At 39.0% G+C, this 12,476-nt stretch overlaps 1 protein-coding gene across 1 annotated transcript in view; it reads right to left on the minus strand.

Moving 5' to 3' along the window:
• LOC118116914 (transcription regulator protein BACH2) overlaps positions 1-12,476 on the minus strand; it is a 42,362-nt gene that overhangs the window by 4,213 nt on the left and 25,673 nt on the right. The window contains exon 4 of the mRNA XM_035168893.2: positions 717-923. Within this exon, the coding sequence (XP_035024784.1) occupies positions 717-923 (207 nt within the window). The remainder of the gene's footprint in view (positions 1-716; positions 924-12,476) is intronic.

Below are 12,476 nucleotides of genomic sequence, written 5' to 3' on the forward strand. Positions count from 1 at the left end.
GTTGTATCAGTCATTTGTCTTGTAAAAAAATATTTTACATTGCTTAGTTTGGAGGTATACCTCCACTTTAAATGATGTTTCCAATGTATAGTTATCAGTTTAAAGGTTTTGCCCTTTGTTTGCTTTTTGCTGTGATCTGGAAATATGATAACACCACAACTCCAGTGAAGTAAGAAACACAAGCCAATGATTTGTACCAGTTTAGCCACATTATTTAAACTGTCCACAGCTGAATTGTCTGTGATATTGTGATGACTCATTTCAGAGAACTGTGTGTTCATGACTATGCTAAGTACAATAGAACAACACACTTTGTCATCATCTTATCAAAACATATACTGCTATCACATACAGGAAGGATAAGTAAACTGGAATGATCCTTTAACCCCACCACAGTTTGCACATCCTGATAGTTGCAGACAGCTGACAGAGATGTAAATATAGGGAAAGCCCACAATACCCTATTTTGTGACTTTTCCCAGTGATGGGCAAGATTTGATAGCATTTAGCTGTTCCTAAATAATGGGATAGAGGAACAGAAACCTTCCAATATGGCCACCAGATGATGCGTTTGCCTAAAAGGTATTAACCTGTTAAATTACTTTCAGTTCATATACAAGTAGGTTGCAGCTTTGTTTAATTGGAATGATGTGTGTGAGTGTGTGTGTGTGTATGTGAGTGTGCTTATCTAATGTGTGTTTGTTATACGATCGCACCAGTTTACGGATCTCGCCCTCCAAGTTCTGGATGCAGTCCAGCTTCCTCTTGCGACAGCGCTGGGCGGCGATGCGGTTCTTGCTGCGGCGGCGAATGTCGTGGATGAATTCCAGCTGCTCTGAGCTCAGCTTGTGCATCTTGACCAGGATCTGGAAGTCATTGCGTGGCAGATTGGTGATCTGGTCCACAGGGAAGGGCAGCTTCACCTGAAAGGACGACATATTTGAATGTAAATCAAAATCAGTTATGTCATGCGATGACAGCTGAAGACATCACCTAGTGGTCAAATTTTGCACAGAGCCTGAGAGAACCATGGGAACTATGGGAACTATGGGAACCATGGGAACCATAGGAACCTATATTCCATATTAATCAGTACTGATTGTTGCCAAGATATGCAACACTGCCTGTGTTGACTGCAACCTATAGCACTTTGAATCCAATTTAAAACTGCAGGCAAAGGCTGAATCATGTAAATTAAGTCAAACAATGATGCCTGATTTTGCCAATTGGAATCAGTTTGTAAAATGCAAAGACAATGTTGGACTCTCTAGGCCCCTATTATCTGCCCATGTTTGCTGCATCTAACTGCTATCTGCCAAGGTGGTGTCCAGCAAAAAACATGGTCATCAATCAAATTTTATTTGTAGAGCCCATATTCACAAATCACAATTTGTCTCATAGGGCTTTAACAAGGGCACCCTCTGCCCTTAACCCTCAACAAGAGTCAGGAAAAACTACTAAAAAAATGGGAAAAGAACGTAGAAACCTCAGAATGGCCACATGTGAGGAATCCCTCACCCAGGATGAACAGAAGTGCAATAGATCCATATCATTGCTCCTAAAATCCATTTGTGCTAATAAACTTCCTGCTGTTATCGTAACACCATTACAACTAAAAGTAAATTGTCATAATAACCAGTCTGAAATTGCTTAAAAACGGTCTGCTTACATACACATCTGTTCATCTACATGTTTATTTTGTGAAATCATTTAATATTATACAGATTTATCTGGTGTCCCTGTATATAAAACTGTGTGTAAAGTAGCTACATATCCATCAGCGATAACAGTGACATGATGCTTATACATTTATGTTGCATTATTAATAATCTAATGTTGTAATTCTGATAATGTATAACTTTTGTATTGAATGGAGCATTTTACATTGCTGCATTGGTACATTTACTTAGGTAAAAAAATCTGGATACTTCTTCTATCACTGATCTTTGTTATAAAGATGCAGCAACAGCATTGTGTTGTTCAAATGCAATTCTAATTTAGTTGTTGGTTCAATAATACAGCAGTCTACAAGGTATTTATTGTTAGATTCATATTGAAAGCTCATAGTTCCATCATAAAGTTGTAATGTGTTTGATATAAATGTTTATACTTTTATATAAAAATGACTTTAAATGCAGGGATTTCACTTGTAATGAACAAATGTTTTAATTGTAAGATCTGAACTTCATTATTATCTAGCGTTCAATAACAAAGGCAAAACAAATATGTTGAGCACTCCACTAGGTGTCAGTATTACGCTGCTTGTTAATTGGAGCAGCTCTTGACACAAAGGGAACACAGGACAAGCTCTTTGTTCCACAGTCCCTAGTTAATTTGGTCCCACATGTGTGTGCATTGTGTGTGTTTCATGCTTGCTATTTCTTTATTGGTTTATGTGTTTGAATTTAATAACTGCTTAGGTTTTGTATTATTTTTGTTTTTCTATTTTTCTGGTTCATTCACTGATATTTTGTATTAGTTATCATGTATCTATTATTGTAGTCATTCACTGCAGAAAATGTCACATACTCTATGGCTTGCTTTGCTTTCAATGCATTACGTGTAAGAATGCAGGTATCCTTTAATTTATTTTGGACATTATAAAACATATTATTTCCTGTTTTATTTTGACATTTCTTATGTTGTGTGTCTGGTTGTTTTACTTCCTGCCTTTGGCAAGTTTCTCGCCTTTGTGTTTGTCTGTGGCTGTGGACTGACTGAGGAGCACCTGTGTCCAGGTGCTCCTCAGTCAGTCCTTTTTGTCGGTTCATCTGTACTGTGGTGTTCATCTGCTCCTGTAACCTGGCCCCTCTATTTACTACCTTGTTCATTGTTTGGATGAGTATTTGGATTCTGGTTTTTTGCCTGCTTGCCAGAGCTGTTCTAATTAAATACTTTTAACCGAACCTGCCTGCCTTTGTCTTACATCTGCATTTTGATTTCTGAAAATTGTAACATATAACAGTGGGCCCCTAAAGGTGAATTCTTACTTTTTTTTTATTGTTTGTTTAATCCAATAAAGCACTGATGAATGCCTCAGTGTGTTGACAGTTCTTACTCTTTGTACATCAGAACAGTCTGCTGCAGCAGCTCATGCTGTTTTCTTCATTCCAGCAGTGTTCAGCACAGAGCTGCGAGTAAACAGCAATGACATAAGTGTGTGTGTGCGTGTGTGTTTGTCATAGGCTACATCTGGGGACAAATTTCAGAATATAAAAACACTTAATTGGGGATTGCTTGTCCAATCGGGGACAAAATCTGTGTCCCCAGTAGACATTCTCATGGCAAACATTTTGACATGCCACAGTGGGAAGATCACATGTGTAAATAATGATAATATGAACAATGGCTGAATTCCATTTAGATGCCTCAGTTTCGGGGCATGCTGGTTCACTGTCACACAGTCATGTCTAACTGGGACAATTGAATTGAACAGAGCCATTTTTTATATTATCTTTAACATCGGTACTTTTCCTACTATGATGTCAACATGTCTGCTGTTTATTTGGCTCAGTGCTTAAGGTTATTGTTAATAAAATGTTAGGTTGAAGCTATTTCTGGGCAATGAATATGCAAGTCCCCAAAAGTGACCTATGACTACACTGTGTGTGTGTGTGTGTGTGTGTTTAGGTGCAGCCTGTCCTTTACTCTATAGACATCTATTTATAGCTCAGTGACTCTCAGCTGTCACATAATAAGGTTGGAATGACAAAGTGAGTCTTGGATGGTCATAAATCCCCCAACCAATCTGTGTCTCTCTCTGGTGTTCTGGTTTCCGTTTTAACCGTGTGTATCCTCTGAGACAAACTCTACCACTAAATGAAGCTCAGCGTAAGTTCAGTCAGGGAGACTTTACCCCCATTCAATCAAATCTCAAATCTCTCACTCTCTCTGTGCTTATTGATCAGCTGATTGTGGGCGTTTCTAAATGGCCAAACAGATTCTGCCACAGTCTCTTCCAGCCAATCATGCTGTGAACCTTTAAACCCCTTCTCCTCTCTTCTGTAGTCAGCCGTCATTCAGTGACACGCATAACCCACCTCCACCCTAATCTCCTCCAGTCTTCAGCCGAATCATCATCACCTCATCCGGATCCCCGACCTCAACTGATCGTGATCGTATTAATGACCCTGTATCATGTTGGCAGCTGATTGTGGATAGTGATGAAGGATCATGATAGTGTCAGTGGATCATGACGATGGATTGTGGACTATGGTGGCATCCGATCGTGGTGGTAGCTAATCGTGGACTATTATTACAATATAAGACTGAATGATATACAATATGCTTACTCACATACTCTATCATTACTGACCATAACTCCTCAATTCATTTACTTTCCATTATGTCTACGTTCTTCTAATCAATGTTGTAAATACTCCTTTTTTGCTGATGTTCTCCGTTACACGTGGCATCTATTGCACTTCTGTCCGTCCTGGGAGACTGAGCCCTCACATGTGGCTCTCTCTGAGGTTACTACATCTTTTGGGGAGTTTTTCCTTACTCTTGTTGAGGGTTAAGGACAGAGGATGTCGCACCTTGTAAAGCCCTCCTAGACAAATTGTGATTCCTGAATATGGCCTATACAAATAAAATTAGTTTGACTGACTGATTGAACCACCACCAGAGTCTAGACCCCGGGGAAAATCCCTCTGCTTCACCCCCATCTAATCCCAATGACATCACATAGGGGTCTCAAACTCCAAAAGACTATAACATTCACATCACTTTCTGTCACTTTCTGCCAATTTATGTCAATAAATATTGTTCAAACATTGAATCGAAGTCTCTCCTGATTTAACTGGTGTTATAACAATGACTTGTTTAAGGTGTTCACATCAACATTTGCAATGCTATGGCAAATTATAATTAGCAATATACCAAATGTACAATACAGAGCAGGACATTGAGACTGTTGTTAAATATCCACCATGGTAACTCCAGGTTTATTGTGAAGTCTGAACCCACAGTGCACCCAAACACACTGAGGATTAGGGCCACATCATGTTACTCTAGATCTAAATACTGAGATCAACCCATGAGAACATAGACAACTATTACAGTAACACCACAGCATATCCCCATGGGTAAAAAGCGGAGAAAAGAGTGGAAAGATTTGTAAGCCCCAAGAATAATTATACACTAACAGCATTCACTATGTAGAATCATTCCCAGCACAGCTACTGTAACACAACCAACGCAATACTGACAACTTATCCCAGTACTTGCTGGCTCAGTGTTTTGCAGCAATTCAAGAAGGCTTGAGGCAATGATACTAAACAATACATGCTTTTTAATTCAATATTGTATTTGTATGATTTGCCTGGAGTGATTATGGGGGTTTACACTTAAAATAAACACTTAACCAATGATGTGGTTTGGTATCCCTTATTTGGAGGGTGTTCGGTTGGATTCGATGCTGGACCCCCAAAATCCCCTATGTGTAGCTTACTTATTTATATACATGTTAATTATTTAGTTGGCTGCAGTTACTTTTTTTTATAATAACATGTCTGCTATTTCAGTAGGTCTGTTCAGAAACTGACACAACCTTCACACCCAAGTCTGCAGCTATACAAGTATAAAAAGCTGTGTAATTCTGCTCAGTATACAGCACTGCAGCAACAAAATGAACATTGTGCTTCTACTTTGGGCAAGATACTGAATCCCAAATTACCCCTTCTAATACAGAATGTGCTACACATAGATGCACTGTATGAATGGGTGTGTAAATGAGTGAATGGCAAAAACTGTACTGTAAAGCGCTTTGAGTGGTCATCAAGACTAGAAAAGCGTTATATAAATACAGACCATTTGCCATTTTACTTTGAAGACAAATTGCCAAACAGGAAGAACGACTTATAACTAGGGAATATACAAAATATTTAAAAAGATACATAAACGGAATAAAAACTAATGTATACAGAATGTGTAAACAGAATATTGCGGAGTCCCTGAAGTCTCGAAAGGTGATATATTTTTCTTGTGCGCACAAGATATCATTTTTATCTCACAAGGGACTTCAGGGGCTCTGCAGAATATAAATATAGGAGGATGAATCAAATATTAAAAAATTGCACCCCCAAAATACTAATGTATCCTATCTTATTAATATTAATAATGATCATTAATAATTTCTTATTACAACGTAAATATACCTAAATAAGAAGGAAAAAAGAACAACTGGAAAATGCTAGTTTAGTGGAGAGGAGGGCCTTAAAGGCTGCCATAATGGGAGCAGGGCAGATTGGGGGTCAGGAGTAGCAGATGGTGGAGGGAACATGTACAGGACACCTTCCACCTGCCTAGAGGGCACCCTTGGGTGTGTGTGTATCCATTATTTGGGTGAGACAACTGGGTCAAGGCAGCGAAGTAGGACAGACCACACAAATACATAACGTACACAGGAGTGGTCAGCCTAGGATTTTGGTATTGTTACGGCCCCTCCCTTTCTGCTTGCTCTGTTTTGGGCCAGCTGACCGGTCGTTATAGTAATGTGGTGGCACCTGTGTAGGTCTCACCAAGGCTATAAATGTGGGCCATAGTGAGAGTGAAAGAAACATTTACTGTGGGATTTCCCACTGGCCGACGTTGTTGTTGTCATAATCCTGCGACAGTGATGTCATTACCGGCGCAGAGAAACTCCACCGAGTTAGATTCATGACGGGCTCACTATATAATGCTTTATATAGTTATCAGTAAATATAGTGATCAGGGAAAAGTGAGTGAGTTGGTGATTTCAGACACGACTATTCTCTCTCTCTCTCTCTCTCTCTCTCTCTCTCTCTCTCTCTCTCTCAGGCTCCTCACTTCCAGGTTTGGTTTGGTTTCGGCTGTTTCCAAGACCACCCACATACATTTTTCACTCACACATACATGCCACTCACTACTGATACATCTACTCTCCATACCCCCATATTTTGTAATAGTTTTTGTAAAACTTATTTTACTTGAACTTATGGCTTTATATGTTGTTTGGACATTTACCTCGAATCCCATACATAGCATGTATACATACAGAGTGTTTCATTGAAATGATTGTAATCACATTCCATTTGAACAGTGACTAAAATGCATCACAGACACCACACCTCATAGTCACGGTCATTTAGTTTTAGGTTCATTTAAGTTCACTTATGAACTTAAATGAACCTAAAACTAAATGACTAACAAACACAAAGACATAAAAGCCACATGAACCAAGTCAGAACATGAACTAAATAGTAGCCAAAACAGCTATATTTCAACAGAACACTTAACAGTCCCATTCTCACCGAACGCTACATTGTGACAATTGGGGTCTCATCCAGGATACAATGTTGCTAAGATATTGATATTTTTTGTAATTAGACCTGGTTTGGTTTGTGTTAACAAAGAGTTAGTGCTCTGGTATGATTTCAAAACTGCCCTTGGCTTACTTGTTAAAATACATTTGGGAAATATACCTAGTTTAGTGTTTTTCTTCCGGGTGAGAGCAATATATTAGTCACTTTGTCTCTGTTTTGGTGGAAAGTTGGTGTTAGGATCACTAGGGGTAACTGCATAGCAGGGACTTTCTGGACCCACTGGTTTCCAGTGAATAAATACTCCCCATTAGGAACTGCCTGAAGACTAGGGTTGAGATTAATTAATGTGACTAGATTGGTGAGGCTCCAGTTAAATTTGTTTGGGCTTACTTTTTTTTGTTGGTGCACTTTTGGATTTACACTGTCAAATTTGTAGTTTTGTATCACATTTGTTTGGTTGGGGGTGGTTGCCTCCCTGTTGGGTGTCATGTGGAATCAGGAAGTTGGCCTTGACACACACTTGTATAATGTTTACAGCCACTATAATCTGCACTGTGCCCCTTAAGTCTTAAATATGCTTCCTTTGGTACCGTGGTTGCGGACATCTAGGGGTGGACAAGCTGGAGCAACCTGAGATTTGTGTGGAGGTTTGCTTCATGGCTCCAAAGGGACAAAGACAAAATTACTTAATCAATGTGGAATGCCTGCATGTTTGCATGTGAGTTAACGTGGTATAATTTCTAGGGTTCTTGGTGGAACTTTTGTAAGAGGGGGGTTGTGACGACCCTCTCAAAGCAGGCCTCTCCCTGCAGGAGCCTAATGGGAGGAGTTTAGTATTCAAGGAGATTCACTTCCTGGTCTGGCTGCAGTATATAAGCCGGTGACATTCAGCCAGTCACCATCTCCCCCATTGATTCCACAGCATTTGGTTTTGGTTGTTCTTTGAGTTCTACATTTACTGTAAACTTATTATAAGTTCAAGCTCATGTGTGGCCTTTCCTACTTTGTCCAGCCTTGAGTTGGGTTGTGACAGTATGAACTCATGCACACACTAAATTCAAATAAAATACTACAGTCAAATTCTGCTCTATACTGCACGTTTTCCCCATGTGTTTACAGTAGCAGCTGTTAAAAGTGTCTCACAGGCAAAGAGATGTGCAGGATGTGACATCATCACCCTGCTTTGAGCTGGAACAGTATTTAGTGGCACCATCCAATATAGCAGCCTCTCTTTCATAAAAAACTGAAGCAAAGAAAGAGCCATGTGACCATAGTTTATTAGAACTTTATGCTTTTGCGTCACCAGTCTATGGAAAATAAAAAGTGCTGCTTCCAATATGAGGGAGAGTCATCGCTAAGAGTTTGATGGCTGTTGTGACACATTCACTACTTAGCCAGGAGCAACAAGCCATTAAAATGTGCAGGCTACATGAAAAGATAAGAATGTTTCATTGTCAATGACAGTGTGTTTCTGTGATTGTGTATTGTCCTGTATTAATAACATACATTGTGGGGGAAACTTTATGTGCATGTTTAAAAGAGGTGCACATTTAAAGCGACAGTCCAGCTTTTGTCTTTGAAACTTTGACTACTGCCTGCGGGAAAGTCTGGTCTACATTGAGCGATGAAACCCCAATTCTCAGAGAATAAATCTAGCACTTTGTGTATTTTGTATTATCTTGTCAGAGCACTCTGTGATCCTACATATTGGATAATGTCTCAGTCAAAAAGGCAGGAATAAAGATCCTGAAATTGATGTTTTGATACATAAAATATTCAGCCTTTTTGTTAGGAAGATCTAACCGTCTCACAGCTCTCCTCTGAAACTCCAAAACTGATGGTCTGAAAAAATGTCGGGATCCTGGACGCAGGAGAACAGTCCAATCACTTGTCATGGTCTGGGATATTTAGGATTGACCACATATAATGAAGTAGATTATTTTTGTCCTGAAACCTATTCTAAAGACTTACCGTTTTTATTATAATAAGTATTTATTGCAAGTTTGTTGTACCAGGTTATTTTTGACTGTGAGAGGTTTTTTCTGGTCACTTTCTACATGATGTTGCAAGAGTTAGAATGCATTGGATGGTTGTTGCAACTCTCCAGACCTAATGGTAAAATCAGTTGGAGGAATCCCAACAATTCATCGCAAATCTTATTTGAAAGCATTTTGCTGAAGTTTTATTATAATTTTTCCGGTTTTCTTTAACTAAGATTAGGCTAAAATGAGTCTTAGTTGACTGGAAACTGAATAAATATAAAAAAGTAAGGTTGACTTAATATGACTAAGATAACCTGAACTTTGTTGTTTTAAATGTCAGGAAAAACACCAAGACTTAATTTAAAAATAGTCATCAATTTGTTTGAATCTCTGTAGGACATAATCAGTAAAATTAGTTAATGACAGCTTCTGAGTATGGTTTTAGGCTTTTTAGTAACACAACATTTTACACATTTAAAATGAGTGGGAACAAACATCACAGATATCTTAGAGACAACAAGAGGTTGCCTTCTTAACTCCAGGCTGAAGCACCCTTAGTTATTTAAATATGTCAATACCAGGTAACATGTGATTCTGCAAACCTTATGTTGTACCTGCCTAATGATACATGTACACTGTTAAAAGACTTACTAGGCATAGAGGGACAGAATTCAGACTGAAATTACACAATTGTCAGTTTCCTTAACTGTATTTAGACCATACACAAGTTAGGAGAGCAGTAACTGAAATGTCTGCAGATAGATTATCTGGACACCTTACAGTACATTAACCTCTCATCATGAGTCATCTACTGGACATAGACCATAATCACTAATTAATATCAAACTTAATATCTCATCAGTGTGTGTGTGTGCGTGTGTGTGTGAGTGTGAGTCAGACTGAAAGCTCCAGCAGGAAACTATTCTCAAATCTTTACATATTGCATATGCTTAGGTATTACCATGGCAACCATACTGCTCTTATAAGGATGACATGTTTGCGTCATTTCTCCTGAGAGGAAAATTGTCTAAGAATAGTCTCAGCTGTATATTACACCTACAACCTACTTGAGAGAGAGAAAAAATCCAGACTACTTATACAGGAATATGTGCTTTTAATGTTTAGCTTGAAAAATGGGGCCCGGCTATCACTTGGTGGTGATCAATACTTTAATGTCACCATTTATAAGCCGTGAGAAGGGAGAGTGAGTGTTTGAATGGGAAACTAAATTCTAAAAACCACATAAACAACTTGAATAGTACATGTTTAAACCAACATCCATTCTAAAAGCTCTATGAGGCTCCAGTGGGGCTTTCAGCTAAATTCTACCATTACAGTGCATGTACAATGTTCATAATGAGAATGTTTACTTGCCCAAATTATTGACAAACTGATTAAGAAGGCTGGCTCCATCATTGGCTGCAAACCGGACTCTTTTGAAGTGGTGGTGGAGAGGAGGGCGCTCAACAAACTGTTATCCATCATTGACAATCACAAGCATCCTCTCCACCACCTAGTGGACAGACAGCGGAGCACTTTACTGCACATCAATGTTCAAACAACTACTGCAATTTTGCATGCTTGTCTCTTTTGTCGTCTTTTGTATTTAGCCTTTTGTTCTTTGCTCTATTTGAAAATGCCCTCGACATGCTGCTGTGATACAATAACTTCTCAAATTGGGATCAATAAAGTACATCTATCTATCTATCTTATCCAGGTATATTGTTATACTATTTTCAAAGCCTTAGTTTTGCATGCTAGAATGCAAAAATATATAGCATTAAATAAATGTTAAGTAATAAGTATTTTATCATTATATTTTTGTTTTCAATTGATTGTAGTGCTAGATAAAATGTGGAAAGATCGCCACAGATATGACAAATAATCCTGAGGAGTATTTGCTTCAAAGTTTATGGTAATTCACTCAAAACCAAAAACCACAGTTGGTAGAATTCATTATGTTGGAACCATGAATGTAAAAAGTCTTGTTGAAGTCCATCCAGAAAGATGGACTCATTGATCAACTGACAGAGCCACATTACTTTTGCTAGTAGAGTTTTTTGAGCCTTTTCTTTTTGGCAAATCTGCATCATGAAAACTGATGATGATGAACTACAAGCAGTGTCTGTTTTTAAAGATTTATAAGCATCTTAAAGATGAACATGTGTATGATGTTTGTGTTCTGGTTTCACGGTTATAACTGAACATACATTGGTCAGGTTCCACTGGTTAAGCTCTTAAGTAAATACACAATATCCAGAAGTTTTTGTTTTCTGTTTTCCCCACCCAGACTGCAAGGAACCTGGGTGTGACCCTCGACAGTCAACTCTCCCTTACTGCCAACATTACTGCAACAACCCGCTCGTGTAGATACATGCTGCACAACATCAGGAGAATACGTCCCCTTCTCACTCAGAAGGCGGCGCAGGTTCTGGTCCAGGCTCTTGTCATCTCACGCCTAGACTACTGCAACTCCCTCCTGGCAGGTCTGCCTGCTAGTGCCCTCCGACCTCTGCAGCTCATCCAGAATGCAGCAGCTCGACTGGTCTTCAACTTAAATCCCATCACACTACTCCGCTCCTCCGCTCCCTTCACTGGTTACCAGTGGCTGCCCACATCCGTTTCAAAACATTAGTAATTGCGTACTGTGAACGGATTGGCCCCAGTCTACATCCAGGACATGGTCAAACCTTACACCCCAGCCCGTTCACTCCGATCTGCATCTGCCAATCGGCTTGTTGCTCCCTCACTGCGAGCTTGCCACTCAACAAAATCACGACTGTTTGCTGTCCTGGCTCCTAAATGGTGGAACGAGCTCCCCAACGACATCAGAACAGCAGAAAGTCTGCACATCTTCCCCCACAAACTAAAAACACATCTCTTCCAACTCCTTTTAGGAGATGATGTATAATAACAATAATAAGTTAAGTTGCACTTACATGTTGTTGAATATATTTGATAAGTTTAGTTGCACTTACAAGTAGCACTTTGTGGTTTGGCTTTTGAAGTTAATGTACTTACATGATTCTTGTTGTTCTGGGTTTGTACCCTCATAGTTGAATGCACTTATTGTAAGTTGCTTTGGATAAAAGCGTCAGCTAAATGAAATGTAATGTAACGTAATTCCATTCCTCCAATTTGCTACTAATGAGGATATCTTTAAAGCAACTTACTCATGAAAATCTCAGGAAATTGAGGAATATTAAGT

This window comes from Hippoglossus stenolepis, chromosome 10 (assembly GCF_022539355.2).
Source record: "Hippoglossus stenolepis isolate QCI-W04-F060 chromosome 10, HSTE1.2, whole genome shotgun sequence".
Lineage (NCBI taxonomy): Eukaryota > Metazoa > Chordata > Actinopteri > Pleuronectiformes > Pleuronectidae > Hippoglossus > Hippoglossus stenolepis.